The sequence below is a fragment of the Sarcophilus harrisii genome, chromosome 2, assembly GCF_902635505.1.
Source record: "Sarcophilus harrisii chromosome 2, mSarHar1.11, whole genome shotgun sequence".
NCBI classification, from domain to species: Eukaryota; Metazoa; Chordata; class Mammalia; order Dasyuromorphia; family Dasyuridae; genus Sarcophilus; species Sarcophilus harrisii.
This window is the reverse complement of record NC_045427.1, coordinates 470,537,489-470,561,950: the sequence shown is the minus strand read 5'-3', so window position 1 is coordinate 470,561,950 and position 24,462 is coordinate 470,537,489. Positions and strand designations below refer to the sequence as shown.

The 24,462-nt window shown below is 35.8% G+C and overlaps 1 protein-coding gene across 3 annotated transcripts in view; it reads right to left on the bottom strand.

Annotated features, from left to right (window-relative positions):
* Positions 1 to 24,462, bottom strand: part of FTO (FTO alpha-ketoglutarate dependent dioxygenase) — a 433,221-nt gene that overhangs the window by 271,308 nt on the left and 137,451 nt on the right. For all 3 annotated transcript variants that reach the window (XM_031954519.1, XM_012553818.3, XM_031954518.1), the window contains exons 3-4: positions 16,523 to 17,141; positions 4,898 to 5,041 (exon numbers count right to left, since the gene is read on the bottom strand). In XM_031954519.1, coding sequence (XP_031810379.1) covers positions 4,898 to 5,041; positions 16,523 to 17,141 — 763 coding nt within the window. The remainder of the gene's footprint in view (positions 1 to 4,897; positions 5,042 to 16,522; positions 17,142 to 24,462) is intronic.

Genomic DNA, 24,462 nt, shown 5'->3' with positions numbered 1-24,462 from the left:
TGAGTGCCACCTGGCGGGTTGACAAAGATACCACAGTCTCAGAGATTAGTCCCAGAAGGTCTCCTGTTAGAACCTTTGAAGTCTATAAAACTATTCTTTCTTCCCATTCAATGGGGCTATTAGACGAAATGCCCCAAGTTAATGACTCAAAAAAAAGGTAGAACTGGTGCTAATCTCCATGTTATTTTGCATCTAATTTTCAGGTTGCTCCACGCCCTGCTCCTTCTACATTAATCTTCCAAGCCCCAGATATCCTAAGAAAGGCTAGCACAATCTATAAAAACTACTCTCAGAGTTCTAGCTACATATAACTCTGCCATGATGGTGGTTAAGCCAGGGGTTATTACAAAGCACTGATTCAGCAACTTACGGATACACTCATTTAACCTCACAGATAAATGGGGTTAGATTTCCCTTCCCTACAAGTCAGCCTGGGATATCTAAGGAAAATGGATATAGAAAGGTTAGGCAAAATTCACTGAGTCAGGTAGGTTTAGAACTCAGAACTCCTTAATCACTTGTGCTGTCACTCAATTTAACATGGCTTAAATAAAAGTCACAGGATATTAGATCATTTTCTCTAATTACTTGATTTTACATACAAAGAAACTGAGGTCTAGAAGTTCACTGACTCAACCAAAGAAACAAAAGTTCTTAGGAGCAGAGCCCTGCTAAAATCCTAGGCCTCTTGACCACGAATTCAGAAACAAAGACCCCATTTGTATATACTATGAGAATTCTTCCTTCACAGGTAAAGAGAGCAGCTGATTGCTGGAAGTTTGGTCACACTAAAATGAGATTCTGCTAGATTACAGCAAATAAAGGTATAGAGATACACTTTTAATAAGGAAGATACATTAAAAATGGCTTGCCTAGAAATACTTATGTATAAATAAGCTTTACCCCTTACCTTTGCTCCCATCAACATCCTCCTGGATGGTGACTATCTTCTAATTAATAAAGATAATGTTTTGGTGCTTCTTACACTTTAGAATCTACCCCCACAAAAAACAAATCCGTAGCTTGTCTCCAAGTTGCTTTAAGTCCCAAACTCCCAAGCAGCACTCAGTCGATGGAAAACATCTGGGGCAAAGTAAATCATCCTTCTTTGAGAAAGACCAGAGTATATTTTTCCCCCACTAAGTGTGTTTTGAAGTCATGGTTGGAAAATTAGTGAAAACTGTAAATCTGCTTGCAAATCTGGTCATGTCTAACTTTGAGATTAGGGCAAAGATTCCAATTTAAAAGTAAAACCGTGACAACCCCAGTTAAGCGTGTCCTCAGGCACAGCCAGAGGGGCCTTCACTCACTTCCATGGGCTGTGGATTTATTACAGGCACCCGACACGTTCCCCATCAGACACCCCTGGAGTATGTACTTGAGGCAGCAGGGTTCAGTCTGCACTTCCTCTGCAGACCAATATATTATTATAAATTGAGCTAAACTGTTTCCTTTTCATAAGTGCTATGAAGTTCAGATTTCAGTTATCAGCAGGCAAAGCTGAGTTACCTCTATGGGGCTACTTCAGCTATTTGTTTTCTAAAAGCAGTGAGAAAAAGTAACATTAGTTCTCAACACCTTTTTGAAAGCGGAAGTGAAGAAATGCCTTTTGTATGTAGATAGAGCATCCTAACAAGAAGTACTTAACTAATGAATTCAGGTAAATGGTTTCTGTGCCTGATATGGTTCACTATGACAAGATGCTTCCCCAAAGTCTGAAAGCAAGAGTTGTAAAATCTAGAATGAGGGCCCATGTTAGGGACTCCATCACTTTTTTAAAAGGTCAATAACAAACATATTTACAATAATAGAAACCTAATAGCTATTATAAATATGTTACTGTAAGCATGGTAAAGAACTGGACTCCATGGCCTCTGGGTATCTTTTCTAGGTCTATGTGGATGACCTTCTTGCCTTGAGGAGTTGCAGTACAAATAGAGCATTGGACCAAGAATCAGGAGACATGGATTCAATTCAGATCCTGCCTCAGATACTGTGTAACTGACCAGGCAGCAAATTAAAAATTTCATCAAGTCTCATATGTAAAATGGGGACAATGTCAAATTACCTTCTAATGTCATCACTGTAAGGAAAATTGTAACATTCAAGTGCCACACAGAAAAGATGAGATGATGTTTCCCCTCAGCACACCCCTTGCCAGGTTGTAACAATATCTAGAGCAAGTCTAATACCCAAGGACAGTCCTTGGAAAGAAATGTAAAGAAAGTAGGCTAAGAATGGGTGTGGGGCTAACACCCTTTCCCCTCAGGGATAATAATCCCCAGTGGAGAGAGATGAGTGGAGACCTTGTAGCAAATTTTTTAAAAATCTAAGAATGACAGTTGTTTGTTTTTTGTTTCAGAGGCCCAAATCATGGGTGATGTCTTGACTTGGTATATGTGAACTGGACCCAGGTAAAACAGTTGAACAAAGCTTTCAACCTCATTATCCCTTGTTGAGTAATCAAAGTCCAGTGGCAGGACAAAAGGCAAGATAACTGTAGACGGCCTTGGATGCAGGGGATGGCTGTTGCCTTCGATGTCTACCCACATTGTAAGTGCCCCATAGGGCCACTAGAATAAACTGTTCTTCGGCCAGAGGAGGTCTTCCCTGCTTCCAAGTATGCCCAATGGGAGCCATCAGGAGCTGTTCCTTTGGGGTCCTTTTCCCTTGTCCAATAGCAACTAGATTGTGATAGCTAAAAAGTTCAATATTCCCCTTGTCTCCACACCCAAGCTAGAAAGCAACAATGGGCAGGAAAACTCTCTGATGAAGTCTCTGAAGAGGCTATGATGCTGTGAAGCTCTAAAAGCACTTTGGAGGAATTCCTTCCAGTCTCTTCCAGACCACATTCAGAAAGCAAGCCTTTCTGTCATTCTCCTAACTCACTCCTGATTCCTTACTGCTCTGCTCTGAGAACAAACACCCAGGTCCATTGACTCTCCCATGGATCAAGATGCTTGATCACACTCCCCGAAAATGACAGGCCAGTATTTTATGCAACAGAACTCATCACTCTTTCCTGTCAGTGTCTGAACTCAGTTATCTGTGAACATTTGGCAACAGCCCCACATTCCTTTTCCTCACCAATAGGCCACAGGGGTACATACACAAATCAAATCCCAGGAAGTTTTTCTTTCTATCAAGCCTAAATTTGCCACTTTTCATCTTCCATCTTCATTCTGCCCTCTGGGGCCAAAGAGAAAAAAAAAAAATAAATCCCACTTCCAGGTGACAGCTCTTCAAAAATGAGAAGGGAACTATCATATCATCCCCTTACTCAGTTCCTCCAGCTAATCCTCTTGTGGAATGAACTCCAAGTCCTTCATCAACATGGCTACCTTCCCTGAACATTCTCCAACTAATCAATGATCTTCCTAAAATGTGGCTCACAGAACTCAGCACAATACTTGAGATGTGGTCAGACCAGACAGGGTATACATAGAAAGATCACTGATTCCTTGTTCACAAATTCTAAGCTTTAGCTGAAAATCTTTTCTTAAGAAGCTGCCATAATATGCTTTGAGCTTGCAGTCCACTAAAACTCCCTGATCTTTTTCAGAATAAGTGTTATCTAGCTTTATTTTTCCCAGTTATAACTCCTTATGGCACAATAACATTCTATCATATTCATTTGCCACCATTTGTTCAATACTTTCCTTATAAGAACATAATCTGTTTCCAGGTATTTGCTATCATAAAACATACTGCTTCCTAGCTTCAAAGCAAATACATAAGCAGACTCCTTAGGAAGCCAGGGGCTAGAGGGTCCCTAAAGGGATGGAAACAATGAAAAAAATTATGCACAGAGAACATTTGTGGTCAAAGAAAAATGTTATCAGTCTATTTATTATACATTAGGACTCAGAAAAGAAAAAGGTGCTATAAAGACTACAGCACACATACAGCCGAAACAAAAAGGCAGAAGCAAAGCCTTGTAAACTTTTAGGCCTCTGACAAACTATTTGTGAAACATCTTTTCATTAAGAACAAAAAAGTCAAACAAAGAAAAGGCCTGTGCTGTCAAGATAGCTGCTTCCTGAGGCCACAAGAAGGAAACTAAAGTCAAATCCAGGAACAAACTTTTCATAACTAGAAACTTGCCTAGGCAGGGAAATACTCCAAAAGTTTCAGGGCAGGTTAGCCTGCATTTGATAGAGATCAGCATTTAGCAATTTTGACAAGGCAGAGCACACTGGGGGACTTCACGAAATTTGCAGTAGAGTTTTCCTCAATTTTTCTTTAGAAAAGAGATTAGAGGGGAGAGAGGGAGATCTACAAACAGGGATGAGTAGGTGGGGAAATCAACTAAACAGTGCAATATATCAAAGGGTCTTATTTAAACTGTTCTGATACAGCAGTTTCATTAAACTCATATGACATTTGAGCTCCTCTTCTAAGGAAGAGTACTAGATTTGGGGATGTGGCTTCAATTCATGGCTCTGCCATCTAACAGCTGTGATACTGTGGACAACATACTTAACCTTGTTGAGCCTGTTATGTCAGTAAAATTCAGATACTAAATGGGTGCACTCTATACTACACAGAGATTTCACAAGGAGAATGCTTAATAAACATTATAAAATAATAAAAACATAAGTTATTATCATAGTTATAGTTGACATTGTATAGCATTTTGAGATTTACAAAGCTCTTTACATCCTGAGTCTTCACAATAACTCCATGAAGTGGTTCAATTATTATGTCCTTTTTATAGATGAGCAAACTAAAGTCCACAAAGGTTAGTCCTCAGAACCACACAACCAGTAAGTGTCATAGGAAGAATCTGAATGTGGGCCTTTTCTGACTTCACATCCACCATTCTACCTGCTATACCATGTTTGGAAAAATACACAAATGTTGGACAATTAATGTCTTTCCCTTTTTCCAGGATTACCTAGCATAAGATAGCAGTCTCCTTGACGAAGCGGTACTGCCAAACCGGGTGTCTCTATGTCCCAGGCTATCTTCAGACCAACATGCCACAGAGCAGGGTCTCTCCCTTCTGGATTCGGCTCATCTTCATCAATCACTTTAGGGCCTGTTGGAAGAAGAGCAGCGTGAATGCCAGCTCCGATACCTGCCCCATGGTCAGGACAGTGGGGAAATTGCAGCATGTATTGTATAGTAACTTGAACTAAGCCTAGAACAAATAGGATTTGGAAAAGCCATTGGAGCAAACAAGAGGAAGAGAACTCATGAGAAGAGAGGGAGACAATATGAGCAAGGAGTAACACAAAGATACAAAATCTTGCTTTTCAGTCCAAGACACCTTGTTGTATCACAACTCCTACACAAACAGAACACAGTCTAGCCTCTTCTTTAATCCACTTAAAATGATCCCTCATTTATGGCACAGAAGAGACCTCAAGTTCATGAAGGGGCACAAAAGCTAGTGATTCCTACCATTCTGGGCAAGGTCCAGAAAAACATTTCTGACAGTCAGGGACTAGCCTGGCAAAGTTAGAAGTTCTCCAGAAAGTCTATACAAGGTGATGAATTGTTTTATACACAATAATATATGAAGACTGGCAACAAAAACAATACATATTAGTGAGGGGGAAACCCACAAAATCCCAAAGCATCAATTCTTGAAAAAAAAAAATGATGTCTACCTACATCTTTCTTTGATGGATCTGTAACCTCATCAATGTGAGTATCCTCTTCAACAGTTGCAATTCATCCATGCTTTCTTATCTCGGGCAGTTCTTGACCATAAATCTTCAACAGGTCAGTCATCTAATGTGAGAGGGGGCCTTTCCTCTAGATCTCCTGCCATAGTTGGATATCAAGGCAGAATAATGAGCTTCCTATATAACCAGCCCATCTCCTTTTTTCGGACATGCTTTTGAGTATTTCAGTCTAGACACCACTACTTCCAAATATACACTATTGTTATTGTTTGTCCTTTGTTCTCCAAGAGGACCTTGTTATCAGGGAGGTGCCATGACATGCAAGTGAATTGGATGTAAACGAGGGAGGGATGGGCAAGGTAGCAAGGTCATCTGCCTCACCTTCTCCTCTAGAGCCATCTGGGTCTAGTGGCAAGATATGTGTCAAGACGAGTGGAGATGGCCCTGGATGCAGTTGGAGAGTTTGGCCTTTTAAAGCCTTTGAAAAACACTGTAGTGTTTAATAGGTCTCAGTATGACTGAGGCTAATCAGTGATTAAGGTTAGGTAAAAAATAAGGCAGAGAATGTCATCTTTTACCTAATAAAATAATTTATCAATCTGGGAATATGCTGCAGCACCTGCTCTTATTTCCATATACATATTAAACTAAGTTATGAACATCCTCTATTGGGTAACTATTGGGTATAAAGACTCAGCCATGTAAAGGGAAAAATAAGCATTCCATCTTTTAACAAAACTTTTATGCAAGAAACTTTTATTCTACTTTTGATATTTACAAATACAGAAGAAAAGAATCACTGCAAAATGTCCTGAAATGGGCAAAGGGAAAATATGATGAACTATCAAGGAATGCAAAAGAGAGAGAGAGAGAGAGAGAGAGAAAGTGTAACTAGAACTAGGACTGTTAAGTCACCCAGTGGGCAGTTTCATTTCCCTACTATTTGCATATACAAGGGAAATCAATATCTAAAAATTTGGTGTTGACTTTAAACTATCTAAATATTTGTTACTTGATACAGATGGTCACCAAGCATATTTTAATTGAGCATAAAGATGGTATTATAGACAGAATATAGGACTTGGAGTCAAGAAGAACTGAGTTCAAATCCTATCTCAGAAACAAGTTAAGGCCACTTAACCTAGGCAAGTCATTTAATTTCTCTGTGACTCAGTTTCCTCATCTGTAAAATGGGGGTATGATAATAACATCTACCTTTCACGATTAGTGTGAGGATTGAGTTAGCATGTATAGCATTTTACAAACATTAAAATACTATATACATGCTTATTCTCATTATTATCTGAGAATAACTGCAATGAAGAAAGTAAGCACTTTGCCATGTAACTTTACCTGGGTTTAAAATTGGAAAAAAGAAAATCACATGTGTCTGTTTCTCTATCCATTCCTCTCTGGTCTTTCTGTCCGACTCGGAGGAGTTGGGTTCAGTCTACTGCTGCAGATTGTTTCTTCACAGAGGGCACAAATGGGAAAATAATGCTAGCTAATACTGTGGGAAAAATCGATGCAAACATCTTAAAAGGGGCTTTTCATATTTCTTTCCTTGGCCAGATAAACTGTAACTTAATTTGAGAAGAGAGAACTGCAAATATTATACTTTTCAAGGCATTTTTAATGCCATAGATCATGGATATTATAAAAAGAAGTAACCTCTGTGGGATAACTCTGGCGAGGAGGTCATGTTCCTTGTATCCATTCCAACAGCAGCATTGTTCTCAATATGGCACCAATAAAATCTAGAACTACAATCAGAGACAGAAATTTCAATCAAAATTTCCTGGAGTCTCCTCATAAATCCAGCACCTTCGGAATGTGCTCATCAAAATAATTTTTTGTTGGTGTGTGTTGTTATTTGTTTTCTTAGGCAAGGAGGACTGTTGCCATTTGATATATATATATATTACTTAAGTACAACACAGGACCCAGAATAACTTTCTAAGTGAGAGTAGTTTATAATTATCCATACCAATTACAACTGATTATTCTTGCTCCCTTCTAATGTTTGGAAACATACAAGATGATCCTACTGGCCTTTAAGTATTAATTATACTAAATGAATTTTTAAAAATCATCCAGTGAATCTGATATATTATCTGAATGTGCTCAATAATCTTATTAGAGGGACAAAACTGACTAAATGTTAAAGCTTACTAAAGTATAAACCTAAATGTTAGATTATAAATCCAAGTTACTATTCAGAATCTGAAGTGCCAAAAGGGGTTAATATCTCAACCCAATTTACAAAAAAAAAAAAAAAGTACTCCAGTTAAAAACATAAAAATACCACCATCAATATTCCTTCTAATCATGCTATACAATCCTACTACATTAACTATACACTATGAAGATGCATGCATTTACAGAGTTTAATGCTGTGAACCTATAAAATCTACGACAAAGTTAATCTGATATATTTAATGACATACACAACTTCTGTGATGCCGTATGGTAGTAAAAAGTTCATATTAATTAGTAGGCAGTGTGATATAACGAGTCCAGAGTCCAGAAGGCCAGAGTTACAGTCCACCTCTGACATATATTGACTATGTAACCTCGAACCACTTAACCTCTCAAATGTCCTAGGCATTTCTTTCCTCACTGGGAATTCCCTATCACTATAAAATTGTAAATCCAGTTGTTGTTGTTGCTGTTGTGATAGTTAAAATATTAGTTATTTAGAAAACATGCCAAAACAATCTCATTTTCTTTTCTGGGAAGGATACTACAAAACTAACATGGCTGAGCAGCTAGTTGGTGTAGTGGATAGAGCATCAGCCCTGAAGTCAGGAGGATCTGAGTTCAAATCTGGGCTCAGCACTTAACACTTCCTAGCTATATGATCCTAGGCAAGTCACTTAACCTCAATTGCCTCAGAAAAAAAAAATGGTAATATAGCAGGAGAATCCTACAGATATATAGAATATCCCTGGGTTTTAGGTAAAGCATTTCTTATATAGTATTTCATAATATCCTTATGGCCAAGACAGAGGCACATGAACTAGATCAAAGTACACTTGGGCAAATTTGGAATTAGTTTGACATACTTGCCAAAGAACAGTGATTAATTAATGTCATCCTAAAAAGATATTTCTGGTGGCTGACTGACTGAATGGAAGAATGGAAGAAATAAATGATGAAAAAAGATTTCTTAAAACACTCACTAAGTGATAGGCATTGTGCTACAGAACATACTAAAGAAGTCTGCCCTTAACCCTGTGATTGAAAATAATAAAAATTATAATAATTTGGATAAGGGCATAGATGACAAGTTCAAGCAATTCATGAATGACATAAAATTTAATGATATGAAGTTTAATGAAAATATACAGTCCTATGTGAGTTTTTAAAAAATCAACTATACAAGTACAAAGGGGTGATGACTAAGCATAAATCTAAGTCAACAAATACGTATCAAGCACCTACGATAGGACAGACATTTTGCTAAGCACTGGGGATACAAAGAAAGGTAAAAGTTCCTGCTCTCAAAAAGCTCATAGTCTCAAGTCACTTAATTCCAATTGCTTCAGCAAGGGAAAAAACAATAATAAAAACTCATAGCCTAATGGGGTTAGGGTTAGTCTAATGGGGAAATAAGATGTAAATGACTATATATAGCATAAACTGGAAATAATCAACAAAGGGAAAGCACTAAAGGAAGATCAGAAAGATTTCCTATAGATAAAGGTACATTTTAGATGAGATTTGAAGACTAATGCTGGTAAGTCGAGTTTCCCCACTCCAGTCCATCTTCCACTCAGCTTTCAAATGATTTTCCTAAAGCAAAGATCTGACCATATATCACACTACCCAGTAATCTACCTTTCCAGTGTCTTATACCTTTCCACATATTTTGTATTAGTTTCCTTACTGTTCCTTGAACAAAAATATTCTCTCTCTTGACTCCAGGCATTTTCACTGGCAAAAGCCATAATTACTAAATCGATTTGATATACTTAAAAAAAATAAAGAGATTGATTAGCAGACAAAATTAGGTATACAACATAAAGAAACCAATGTATCAAATACTTTTGTATTTGATCAACACAAAGATCCCAACTATTGGGATAAGTTTGATCACAATTCCTGAGAAAAGTGAAAAGCAGAATAAAACTTAGAATTAGAATAATTGATACCTTATATACAGATAAGTTATGGGGGTGTGATCTAGATTTTTAAAAAGGCCATATCACAAATTAAAGAAACAGAAAAAAATACTCATCAGATCTATAGATAGGAGAAAAGTTCATAACCCTACCCCCAAATAAAGAAGATCATGGAAGATAAAATGTTTAATTTTAATGACATTTTTTAATCACAAAAACAGCATAAAGCTAAAACCAAAAAGAAAACAACTAGGGAAAAAATCTTTCTCTCAAGTTTTTCTAATAAAGATCTCATTACCAAGCTATATAAGGAACTGATTCAAATTTATCAGAAAAGTCATTCTGCAACTTTGTTATTCTCAGTAGTACAATCATCCAAGACTATTCTGAAGAATTTATGATGAAAAATCCTATTCATATCTAAGAAGCTACTGATTGTGTCTGAATATAGACTGAAGCACTCCCTTTTTTGTTAAAAAAAAATCTAATTTTTCTTGAGGGTTTTTATTTTCATTAGGGTGGAAAATATTTTTTGTCCCCACAACTAGACTTTTATGGAAATGTTTTAAATAACTTCATAAATAACTTCTTAATCATAGGTGGGGATGAAGAAGTGAACCTAGAATTCAAAAATTTTAGAAACAAATACAAAAAAAAATTTGTTTTGAATATAACTAGGGAAAATCATTAAATAAGCATTAAATAAATAAATAAAATGAATAGGTATTTTCATAAATACTCAAAAAGAAAAAAAGAAAAGCCATTCTGCAATGGCATCAATGGCCATATGGCATCATAAATAGAGAAATGCAAATTAAAGCAATTCTGTTCCACCTCACATCCAGCAGAGTGGCAAAAATAACAAAAAAGGAAAATCCAATTAATGTTGGAAGGACAGTGAAAAAATGGGTACATTGATACACTGCTGGTGGACTTGTAATTGGGTACTAGTCTAGAAAGCAAGTTAGAATTACATGCAAAAAAATTACTAAACAGTGAAATAAATGTCTTTTGACCTAGTTGTATCACTATTAGGCCTGTATGCAAAAGGGATCAAAGAAAGAGGAAAAGATTATCATATATCAAAATATTTATAATAGTTTTTTGTGGTAGAAAAAACCTGGAAACTAACAGAATATCTATCAGTTGAGGAATGATTTAATAAGTTATGATATATAAAAGTGATAGAATACTATTGAATTCTTAGAAAAGAGAAAACAGGTCTTTTTCCAAAAGACAAAGAAAGACTTCTGTGAACTGATGTGAAATGAAATAAGTAGAACCAAAAGGATAATTTCGACTATAACATCAAACTTATAAAAATTAACAATGTTGAAGACTTTTGTAAACTGATGAAATATGAAAGAAATAGAATCAGGAGATTAATTTATACCATAACACTAGGAAAAATAACATCTTGGAAAACTTTGAGAACTATGATCAATATAATAACCAATTATGATTCTAGAGGACCAATGCTTAAACATGGTATCCTTTACAGAAAGGTGATGAATTAAGTATGAAAAATAAAACATTTCATTATACATCAATTGAGGATTTGTTTTATATGATTATGCATATATATGACAAGAATATTTTTTCCCAAGGGGGAGATAGGAAGGAGACAATATAGATTTATGTTCATTTAAAAAAAAATGGGAATCCTACAGATGCAGATGCTGCATGTACATTCAGATGATGTCATAGCATAATTAATTTTACTTAACTTTCATTTTCTAAGAAAAACCTCTCATAAAATTGCAGCAATCTATACATGTTTTTCATATAAAAATAAAACATCAATAAAGCTTTTCAAAAAAATCAGTTTAAATCTTATCTGCAAAAAAACTTTCCACCCCTTCTTAACCCAAAGTACTTTCCCTGTAAGAAGATCTTCCTTTTAGAGTCTGTATGTATATACTTAGTTGTCTGCATATTGTCTTCCTCATTAGAACATGAACTTCTTCAGGTGTTTTTTCTTTTCTTTGAATCTTCTGCCCTTAGCATAGTAATTGCCTGGCACATAGTCAGTGCTTAATAAATGCTTGTTGAAACTCAAAACGGTGCTATACAAAACCTGGCAGAAGAACAAGAAATATTTAACTAGTGAAGAAAATATTTAAAAGAGATAGTAAAGCTATAATGAATAATTTTAAGGGTTGTCAGAGGGAGGGGGAAGGAACATAACAAAACTTACTGTCTTTGGCCACAGAGGGAGACTCAAGACAAAAGCAATAGCTGGAGAAGTACTGTAGAAAAAAACATTGGCTTTGGAATAAACATGGACTTCAGTAATCATCCTGTCCTCACTTTTGTGACTTTGAGCAAGTCCTTTCCCACTCTGGGCCTCATCAACCCAGAGAAAGAAGAATTTGGATAATGTGATCTCTAAAGTTTTCTTCTACTCTAAATTACATCCCTAAGGCTCTTTGTTGGCACATTTAAGCTTAGTATAAAGGAAACAATTAGAACTCTCCAAAAATAAAATGGACTAATTTGAAAAATAATGAGTTTCCCATAACTAAAGATATTCAAGTGAAGGTTGAATAGCTACTTGTAGAGCATGTGATAAAAAATATTGTCACCCAGGTACAAATTAGAAAGCCTTTCAAAAACTCAGATTCTGTGATTCTATGATTGGCTCATTTAAAACAATATAAACACTTCAGAGGGGAAAAAACAGTATTGACAAAAAAAGAAAGGTGCTTAACTTTGAGTTTTCTTAGTGTTTTAGAAAGTTAAAAATAATAGAATCATCATAAAGCCCTTTTTAATGCCCCAAACTTAAGTCCTGCCCAATTGAGGATTGATTTTTCTTTTTTTTAGGATGGGGGGAGTGAACAGAGACAAAAATCAAAGTAGTTTAATTTAGAAAGTCCTCTCTCCAATTCAATTCCTACTATATCCTACTATATCCAAAGGAAACTAAATGAACCAAACATATGACTTGGCTTTTGGATTCAAGCAAATACTTAAAAGATAGTTCAACATTTCAAGGGGATTTTACCAGTGTGGATTCTACCACCACATGCACAGATGTCAGCATCTCTACAACTTAGCAGACTATTCTCATAAATTGTTGTGACATGAACTTCATGACTTTGCAGCAAATTTAGGTAGTCTAGTCTTCAGGAAAAAAAAAAAGTCCATCATCACCAGAACTATATTTAAAAACATTTCTTGAGGAAGACTTTAAGGAGAAGGTTAATATTATAAACATCTTGCTATGTGCCAGGTACTTATCTCATTTGATCCTCACAACAACCTTGTGAAGTAGGTGCTCTTATAATACCTATTTTTCAGTTGAGAAAGTTGAGGTAGGCAGAAGCTTAGTGCCTTTTCCAAGAGTCACACAGCTAATAAGAGTCTGAGTTTGGATTTGAACTAAGATCTTCTTGAGTTGTCAGATTTCAATTTAATACAAAGGAAACCTTTCTTAACAATTCGAACTGTCCAAAACTGTTCCTGATTCCATATCCAGGAGCACTTTATCCACTGGACCACATACTTATCTCTAACAATAAAATAGCTTATTTCATATGAGATGCCTATACTGGGGTCAAGAAACAAAAAAAATTCTGTCTCATAAATGGAATTTTCCTATTTGATCCCCTCATCTTGCCAAAGATCTGTCTGTAATTGAGAGTTGAGCCCAAGGTGTTGCCCTAATGTCACAGTGGTAGGTATGTGACCATTTTTAAAAAGTACATTGTAATTTTGTTTATTAAAGGTCTGATTTAGTTACTTTTCCCAAAATATGCTACTTATTTAAAAAACCAAACTCAAAACTGTCTCAAATACAATCACAGGTTTCAAAACTGAGAAGGAAGGCTGTATCTCTAGCTATGGGAATATGAAAAGACTATCAAACTGAAGAATATAGCTGACCACAAAAGCATTTTTTGTGGCCCTTTACTCTTATCATATACCAGTGGCATCAAATTCAGAAAAGTTACTTCCTTAGAAAAGAAGGGAACTAACTCTATTATATTTTTACATCAGCATTCCCACACATATTTCTTAACTTCATGAAAAAATCTTGGATTATTTCATTTCCTTCTAAGGGGATACCAACAGATTAGTGAAAAAGTTACAAGATTCGGGGAAACTGGTGAAACATCTTGCCACCAAATTAGACCTCAACTGGTAACTAAAGACAGTATCTAGTGGGACCTGAAAATAACAAATTATTTTCTATCCCTATGCATTTGTATGGAATAAATCAAGTGATAAATCTGGAAGCAGGAAAACCTGAATTCAAATTCAATCTCAAACACTTATTAGCGATGTGAACCTGGGAAAATCATTTAATCACTGTTTGCCTCAGTTTCCTGAAATGTAAAACAGGACTAATCATACCAAATACTTTCCAAGGTTGTTGTGAAGACCAAATAAAGTAATAATTGTAAAGGACAAAACAGTACCTGGCACATAGTAGCACTATATAAATGTTAACTATTATTATTATTTGATGGAGGAAAAAATGGCAAACCATTCCACTCTTTGCCAAGAAAATTCTAAATAGGGTGGTCACAAAGAGTCAGACACAATTTTAAAAAATGACTGAACCACAAATTATTATTTGTGTGAACTGTTTCTCAGGCCTGAAATTTACAATCCCTTTATATCCACCAATCTGCATTCCTTTCATGGTCAGTTCAGGTGCCACAACCTCCAGGAAGCCTCTCTTTATCTCTTCAATTGAAAGGGACTTTTCCAACTACAATTTATTCTAAAGCCCTCTGTCTAACCCTCTTATGATTGCCATCATCTCTAGCTATACAAATCAATTAACCAAACAACAAGCAGCCTCCAGGTTCTAGGAGATAAAGACAAAATGAAAACAACAAAGATAACTCTCTTCTAGAAGCTTACTTATTTCTAGAGATGGTCACAAATAAGTACATAAAAATATAGAACAAATAAAGACAAGGTAATTCTGAATAGGAAGAACCACTTCCTTCCTCCTTCTCCTTTCCCTCCCTCCTCTCTCTCTCTCCCCTCCTTTCCTCCTTTCCTTCTTTCTTTCCTGGAAGTGGGAAGAACCATGTAGTCAGCAGGGCTTAGGCTGAACTTTGAGGAAAATTAGGAAATCTAAGCGGTGGTAAAGAAGGTACACATTCTGGGCATAAAGAAGAACATTCCAGAGGGGAGACAAGTGGGTACAAAAGCAGGGGAAAAGAGGTAGCATATCATGTGTGAGAAACACAGCAAAAAAGGCAGACAGAGTACTGCAGTGCCTATTACATAAATACCTCTTGATCTTCATTTTAAGGGGCTGGCTGACCAAATATTTTGTATTTTAACTGCCTTTGTTACTATCCTCTTCTAACCTCTCACCTCTTCATCTTCAGAATATAAATGTTTGGGGGACTTGAGAAACTGTATCATTTTTTTCTTTATTCTTATTTATTTCTTTATTCTTTATTCTGCTAGATACCTAGCAGAGTGTCTTAAATATAGAAGGCAACTGGTTCTGTTGGAGAGATGGATATAAAGATGACTTTCTGTTACTATGCTGGAAACTGCATAGTTAGGAGAAAAGGTAGCACTATGGAACCAGAGCCAAATGGAATATCCCAACAATTCAAAAAGATAATTTTAATAAGAACTACCAAATTAAGTAACAAAATTCAGGAAGTACATACCAATCCAAAGCCATTACTCTGCCCTTGACAGACATCAGAGGAAATACAGCTATTCAAGGACCTCTACTTAGACCAGGAAGAAAAGAAACTTGTCCTTGAAGTGACTACATCTATCTGTTGGATGGCTTTCCTAAAATCCAGAAGAGATCCTGGTAAAGGTCCAAGCAGGGTAACACCTTCCTGAGCCTCTCCATCTAACCACTATCCTTCAAGCACTGATAGGAAAAAGATCAGGATTGTTAGGTTCATAGAAATAGAAGCAATAAGCAAAATAATATGAGTCTAGCCACATAATGCTTCTTTCTGAAGCTGTACTACTAATCTTTATTTCAAAGACATTATTAGCTAATACCTGACATAATTTAAATTTCAGGAGATTCATGAAAATTTTTGAGCCATCACAGGAAAATCAGTGGGCATTCCCATATAGGATTACTTATATGTCCAGTAAGGATTTGGGTAGGACTCTAAAAATATAGGGAATACCTATTTTTAAAACCAACCCTGCATGGTTTTGGCAAGGAAGGATTCATGCATCATTATGACAGTGCTACTTTATGATAAAGAATTTTTATAAATAACTAAAATAAGTAAGCAGTACGGCATGGTGGATTGTGAGCTGACTTCAGAGTCAGTATGCAAAGTATTATGAAGCCAAGGGCAAGTCTAGAGTTGACAAATTGCTCCTGTAAAGGCAGCGATGTCAACTGTAACCAAGTATTATTGCAAGATTGAAAATGTGTATCTGAGGTAACCTAGAAAAATTTGACTGGTTTCTGTTTTCCTGGACCTTTATCAGCAAGTCAATTAGAGCAGAATTTCTGCTCAAGGTTCTAAAGATGTGGCCAGCTACGAAAAATCAAGGCTTCTCTCTCTCTCTTTTAAGCATGACCAAAGTGGAATGATAGTTTTTTCTGTATATGAAAATGTGATATTCCTGAGTTATAATGAACAAGGACAAATCTAGGCCCAGAGAGAGAGATATCTTACAAAAATGGGGATATTTTGAAAAATGAAGGAAATTTAAAAATAAAAATAATAACAAATAAAAAAGCTCTGGGAGTTAAGGCATGCTAATCAAAATGTACCCAAGGTTGTTATTCTACAGGCTTTATACCTTCACAACTGTAACTGTATACTGCCACTGTTGATCTTTCTACTAAATTCTCATCATGATGCCAGCTCACAGCCATTTTCCCCATCCCAAAATATGGCTCTTCTTTCAAGTAGGACATTTTCTGGGGATCCATGTAATTCAACAAAGTCAAGTTGTATGCTGTCCTCTTCTTGAGTTCTATATCATCTCCCATGTCTAAACCACTCTTGGAGAATTCTGGTATCATTCCAAAGACTGTGCCATCTTCATTTTTTTCAGATTTAATCAAGTGCAGCTTATTTAAAGCCTGGATTGTATCTTTTTGCAGGTAGTCATTGAGCTTAAAGAAAGCTGTACAAGCTGAAAATATTTCATCTTCAGTATACTTTATGTTGGAACCTTCCACTGGCCATGGTACAGTGAAGAGTCTGCTGTTCAGATATTTATACGTGTACCCTGGATTTCCAATAAGAAGACGAGATACTGGTGTGAGTAAATTTTTCCCTTTGATTCGAACTAGATCCTGGAATAAACAGCCATGCTTTCTCAAGGTAAGGAAAGCTTGCTGAACTTCCTTATGTAGAAAATCAGGAATCCTATTAGCTTCTCGGAGCATCAGTTTGGAATAGTTCTCCTGCCACTGGGAAAACAAAAAATGAAAACAGTATAAGAATACTAATAGTATTTTCCTACATAAAATGCTTTTCTTTACACATCAGAAATCACTATCTCTTGGGTTATAATTCCAAAAAAGAACCTGCAGTTTCACAGCCTGAATAATCACAATGGATTAAATGAAGTAGATGATGAATAATTCTGTAACCAGAGTTCCTTAATCAAGCTCAACTGATTAACAATTCTGACTATTAATAAAGAATCCCTCAGCACCTTCATTTCTAAATCAAAAGCCTGTTCCCATTCTCTTATCTTCCAAAAGATTCAATTTGGATACTGGGCAATAAACAATCTAGAAGAGAAAAACACATTCTAAGCCTAAACCTAAGGGGCTATATAATTTGGGATCAATCAGAGAATCACAAAATTAGAGGCAAATTTAAGTTACCTAATCCAACTTCTACTAGGGGAAGAAAAAAATAATCTTTTCTACAGCATCCCTGAAAAATGGTTATCAAACATCTGCTTGAGATCATATTTGACTCTTCTCTTTACCATTCAATCAGTTACTATGTCCTTTCAATTATGCCCTTGGCAATATATTATGGATTTACCAACTACTCTCAATTCTCACTAATACTGCTCTGACACAGGTCATCATTACCACCCACCTGGATTATAGCTACAGTGATCTAATCTTCCCATTCTAATTCATTCTTTATGCTACTGCTAGAGAAATCTTTTTCATACATTTATCTGATCATGTCAATCCTCAACTAAAAGCTCCTTTTATACTCTAAGTTCAAGCTCTAAGATACTTCAGAATATGGCCCCACAATCTATCAATGTGGCATTGTGAAAAGAACACTGGTCTTAAGAGAGATGTTTGATTGAATTCCATTTCAGATACTTCCTTGATATGTGATTATAAGTAAATCACAGATTTTCTCAGTCTTATTTTATTTAACTGCAAAAGGAGACAATAACATTTATATTACTTACCTCACATTCTTTTGGAAAATAATGCTATATAAATATGAATTATTACTATGACCTTTCTAACCTTATCTTACATTACTGCTTTCACTATAGTCTTCAGTCAAACTGAATAGTACATATATACTCTTTGGTCCCTAAACATCTTCCATACTCTTCTGCCTCTCTGATGAAGGTTGTCCTCTGGAATGTATTGTAATTTAGAAGCAGCATTGTACTCTTCATGGAGTCCTAGATTTAGAGACCAAGAATCTCAGTTCAAACCCTGACTCTATAACTTACTAGCAATGTGTCCTCAGGCAAATAATATAAATTCTCTGAACCTCAATATTACTAACTGGTAAAATAAGTGGATAGTACTTCAAATGTTCCTTGCACCTCTACGTCTATTATCCTGTGATTCTTCATGAACAGAATTCCTTTTCAAACCCAACTTAAGTGCCTTTTCCTCTATAAAGCCTTCATTAATCCACCCAGTTGGTAATGACTCCTTCTTATAATTCTCACAGTACTTGCCACTCTCTCATGTTTATCATGTAATATCATGTAATAGAGTTATTTTACTACTTCAGGAGGTAGCCGATTTCACTGATGGAAAAACATTGTCAGAAAGGTTTTCCTAAAGTTTCAACAAATTCATCCTCTCTTAACTTTTGCTCATTGGTCTTAGTTCTACCTTTTCAATGCTATAAAGTGCCTCCAAGTATGTCAAGACATGCTCATTCTATTACTGTTCTGTAAGAAATGACCAACAGGATGATTTCAGAAAGGCCTGGAGAGACTTACACGAACTGATGCTAAGTGAAATGAGCAGGACCAGGAGATCATTATATACTTCAACAACAATACTAGATGATGACCAGTCCTGATGGATCAGGCCATCCTCAGCAACGAGATCAACCAAATCATTTCTAATGGAGCAGTAATGAACTGAACTAGCTATACCCAGAAAAAGAACTCTGGGAGATGACTAAAAACCATTACATTGAATTCCCAATCCCTATATTTATGCACACCTGCATCTTTGATTTCCTTCACAAGCTAATTGTACAATAATTCAGAGTCTGGTTCTTTTTGTACAGCAAAATGATGTTTTGGTCATGTATACTTATTGTGTGTCTAAGTTGTATTTTAATATATTTGACATCTGCTGGTCATCCTGCCATTTGGGGGAGGGGGTGGGGGGGGGGTAAGAGGTGAAGAATTGGAGCGGGAGGTTTGGCAATTGTTAATGCTGTGAAGTTACCCATGTATATGTCCTGTAAATTAAAGGCTATTAAATAAAAAAAAAAAAAAAAAAAAAAAAAAAGACATGCTCATTCTTAAATCTTCCAGTCTACAAGCTGAACATCTCCAGATCTTCAGTGAATCTTTAAATGACATGGCTTCTAGGAAACCTACAAAATTCTATTTACCTTCCACAAAACAGGAACTTTCTAATGTGATCTGGACAATACAAATAATAATCTCCTTTGATCTAGATACTATAAATCTATACATATATTGCTTGTTCTTGATTTTAGATAGGAATTGTTGACCATGCCAATCAGTTAGAAAATAGCTGAATAAATTATGGTATATGAATGTTATGGAATATTATTGTTCTATAAGAAATGATCAGCAGGATGATTTCAGAGAGACCTGGAGAGACTTACATGAACTGATGCTAAGTGAAATAAGCAGAACCAGGAGATCACTGTATATGGCAACAACAAGATGATATGTATAATTTATATATACATATATTTTTATGTATATACAAATATATAAATTATACATATAATTTATATTTTATATGTAATTTTATTTATTTAAATTTTTAAATTTTTAAAAATTATTTTATAAAATAAAATATTATATTTATTTATATATGTATGAATTTATTGCATTGTTATCAATAATAGAAATGATTAAAATTTCTACTATTCTATATTTGCTTATGTCTTATGTGCCCTAAGGCATCACACATATCTGAGTGATTTGTATATTCTTTTGATTCCCATTTATTAGCTGTTGGAAAGCTGTGACAACTAACAAAAAAAATTCTATCCAAGAGCTTATACTACATCAGGACAGACATAGCATCATGTAGGGATTGACAGGTTGCTGGATCGCTAATCTACCGCATTCAACAACCCTGTTCTGGGACAGGAAGTTGGATCCAAGGCTAAATCTGTGACCTGCACTCTATCTTATCCCAGGCATTTGCCTACATCTCCTGGGGCCCAATGCAAACTCACTGTGGTCCCCTCTGTTTCTTCTTCATACAATCATAAACCAGGAGTTGTCTTTGCCTATAACATGCCCTGACCTGATAGGAGGACTCAGTGATCTTAGGCCTCCTTTGTTTTTGTTTTTTTTTTTTTTGTTTGTTTGTTTTATTATTATAGCTTTTTATTTACAAGATATATGCATGGGTAATTTTTCAGCATTGACAATTGCCAAACCTTTTGTTCCAATTTTTTCCCTCCTTCCCCCCATTCCCTCCCCCAGATGGCAGGTTGACCAATACATGTTAAATATGTTAAAGTATAAGTTAAATACAATATATGTGCATATATGTGCATACAGTTATTTTGCTGTACAAAAAGAATTGGACTTTGAAATAGTGTACAATTAGCCTGTAAAGGAAATAAAAAGTGCAGGCGACAAAAATAGAGGGATTGAGAATTCTATGTAGTGGTTCATAGTCATCTCCCAGAGTTCTTTCGCTGGGTGTAGCTGGTTCAGTTCATTGCTGCTCTATTGGAACTGATTTGATTCATCTCATTGTTGAAGATGGCCACGTCCATCAGAATTGAGCATCATGTAGTGTTGTTGTTGTTGAAGTATATAATGATCTCCTGGTGCTGCTCATTTCACTCCTGCTGGTCATTTTTTACAGAACAATAATATTCCATAATATTCATATACCACAATTTATTCAGCCATTCTCCAATTGATGGACATCCACTCAGTTTCCAGTTTCTAGGCCTCCTTTGTTTTGTCCCTACCTCCTTGATGCACCTTGCAAAAAATTGAGATATTCATACATAAAAGATGCTAGACTTCTTAGTGTATTTTCGCCACACAGGCAGTATGAAGACTGCACCTTCGCCCTCTCTAGGCAATCTTATTTTGTCTCTTTCTGAGGATCTGGCTAGAGGCTTGGGAACGTCACAGTGAGCCTGAAAACATGTACAGAGCACCTGAGCCTCCTACACAAGTGATCTAACAGAGGCTGGTGGTGATTTCTGATGAGGCTCCTCCAGGTGAAGGCTGAGACCCTACTGGCTTTAGGGGACTGATTATATGTATGTAGGCCAGGCTCCCTGCTAGCCTGAATGTATCACCTCAGAGGGCCAATAGCCCATACACCTCAGGCAGTGCTAATTTATGATGGAATGTACTGTCATTTCTCTTTGGTTTTTATTAATCATGACCTTATCCAGAATCCTCTTAAATCTTTGCTGCAGATTTTCTTGGGACAGCTAGGCTTGGTTACCCCTTCCCTAGAAGTCCTCTCCACTCTTTCTTCCTTGTGAATTGCAAGTACTATTAAATATTAATCAAATTCTGGAAAATTCTCAAAGGCCTACCTTGGAAAGGCTGAAATCTCTGAGCCAAGAGCCCAGGTATTAATAGCAGGAAATATCTTTATATAGGTCATATATAAAGTCATCTTCATTGTTAAATGAACACCCACATCCTGCTTGGCACTACTCAAAAGACACACACATCATGGAATTTGCCCTCTAAGAATTGATGAATACATACCTTGTCCATTAATCATCTAATAGAGAAATGTTACAAGTGTGTGTGGAAGAGCTGCCAGCATACTGCTTTTAAATTGGATCTTTAAAAAACAATTCCATTTAAAACAGGTAAATACCACAAACTTCAATCAGCTTATTCATTCAATGAATATTTATGAGATACTTGTGTGCAAGGCAGTAGTGCCAGGCTAATGGCTGACAGACACAAAGAAGGGGGTCTGCTAATTGGTTTCCTTAACCTCCTAAGTCTCTCAACTGTTGAATTCATTCTCCGTAAAAGTGCCAATATTATCTTACTGAGGCGTAGGCCTGTCTATATCACTTTCTTGTTCAAAAATCTCTAATAGTTCTGTGTTATATCTAAGGAAAAATAAGAACTCTTCAGATTATAATCCAAAGCCATTATTGGTTGGCTCCAATCTACTTTATCAGAATCATTTTATATTACTCTCCTCATACTCTGTACACTCTAGCCAATGTGGTCTACTATTTCTCAAAGAGGTCTCTTTATCTTCTGTTGATGTAACTTCACAAAACTATCCTGACCCAAGTTACCAAAGATCCTGCCAAATCTGATGATTTTTTCTTCATTTTTGTGCTTCTTGATTTCTCTATAATACCTGACATTGTTGATTATCTCCTCCTGAATACTCTTTCCTTTCCAGGTTTTCGTAATTCTATTATTTTTTGGTTCTCCTTCTATTATCTAGCCATTTTTTAGTTTCTTTTGTTGACTCTTCATCTATGTCAAACTCATTAACCCAAGACTCTTTCCTGGGTCCTTTTCTCTTTAGTCTCAGAACTATCTCATGTGGTGATTTTATCAGCTCCTGCTGATTCAATTTATTATCCCTACACAGATGATGCCCACATATACAATTATATATTCTTTCCTGAATACTAATCATGCAGCATATTGATTATCTCAAAACAAGATTTCCCCAAAGCATCTCAAATACATCTGCAAAATAAAATTCATTTTTCTTCCCATCCATCAATCATCCCAATCTATCTTCTAAACTTCACTTTTACTGTTGAGGACACTACCCATACTAACTGTCATCTAAATTACAACCACAGCATGATCCTTACTACTTCATTCCTTCATTCTACCTATATAACCCATTGTCTTCACCACACCCAACTTCACAATATCTCTTCTATACATCCCTTAGTTTCCACCTACCTTAGTTCAGGCCTTCCCCATCTCTCAACTGAACTACAGCAACAGCCTTGGTATTCCTGCCCAAAAGCTCTTTCTGTTCCAATACTTTTTAATCTTCCAATTGCTCAATGTAGTTTTCCTAGAGCAAATGTCTAACCACACCATTCTTCCTACTCAGTAAACTCTAAAAATAGAATAGAAAGTAAACTTTCTACTATCTACACTATTAAGTATAAAGTCTGTAGTTTAGCATTTACAACTTTTTATATAATCGGTCTTTAACCAATCTTTCTGGTGCTCTTATAATAAACTTGTTTTTAATATAGTCTACAATATGAATATAATGGAAATGTTGGTTAATTTTCATGATTTTTTCTTTGTCTTTCTTGAAAAGAAAAATTCTTTGCTATATGAAAATAGCATTCCTTCTTTTTGTGAGAAGAAAAAGGAAGATAGTATACAGGGAGAAATCTAGATGATTCAAAAGCAAAAGAAAATTTTAAAATCTGGTTTTTTTTTTTTTAAAGACAACTACTGATTGATTTCTGTTTTTACATCTTGAAAGTTGTATATGGAGGGTTAAATACTAAAGGTCATCAATCCACCATGTTATAAACTAGTCAATCCACTGGAAAAATGAATTAAAAAATGTAAACAGAACACCTATCAAGGTTTCTCTTCTATTGTTCCAAAACCCCACAAAAGACCATGATATCAAGCTATACTAATATAAAATCATTTTAAGTGCACCTTATATAATGTGTGAAGATGCTACACAAAATCTTACCAGGAGTAAACCTATTTTCTTAAAAGTAAAGTAAAAATGCTTTTTAATGACATAAATAAATAGAAAGTTCAGACCCAAGTCTTGGATCTTGGTCAAAAGAAAGCCACTTTAGCCACTAGCTATAAAAATGAAAATTCAGGCAATAACTAGTCAGAGATCAGGGATATCATTAACTGTTTCAGGATTAATGTCAGACCCTAAGCTCAATGCAAATTTGGGAGACATCCATGAAACCTTTTTGAAGAACCAACCAAAGAAAACCCAACCAGGAAGAATTACCTTTTTACCAATTGCCATTCCATCTTCCTAAACCTGTTATTATTTGTCCTTCATTCTCAAAGAGGAAACCATGACATCAGCGAGGGGAAACCATGACATAAACAAGTGAATTGGATGTAAGTGAGGGAGGGCTATGCCAGATAACCACCCTCACTTTTTTCTCTAGAGCCATCTGGGTCACATGGCCAGACATATATCAGGAAGACTGGAGATGGCCCTGGATGCAGTTGCAGATTTAGTTCTCTTTAAGCTACAGTGTTTAAGAAGTCTTAGTTTGAACATTAGAAGGGAACCAATAAACTGGGAAAACATTTTTACAGTTAAAGGTTCTGATAAAGGCCTCATTTCCAAAATTTATAGAGAA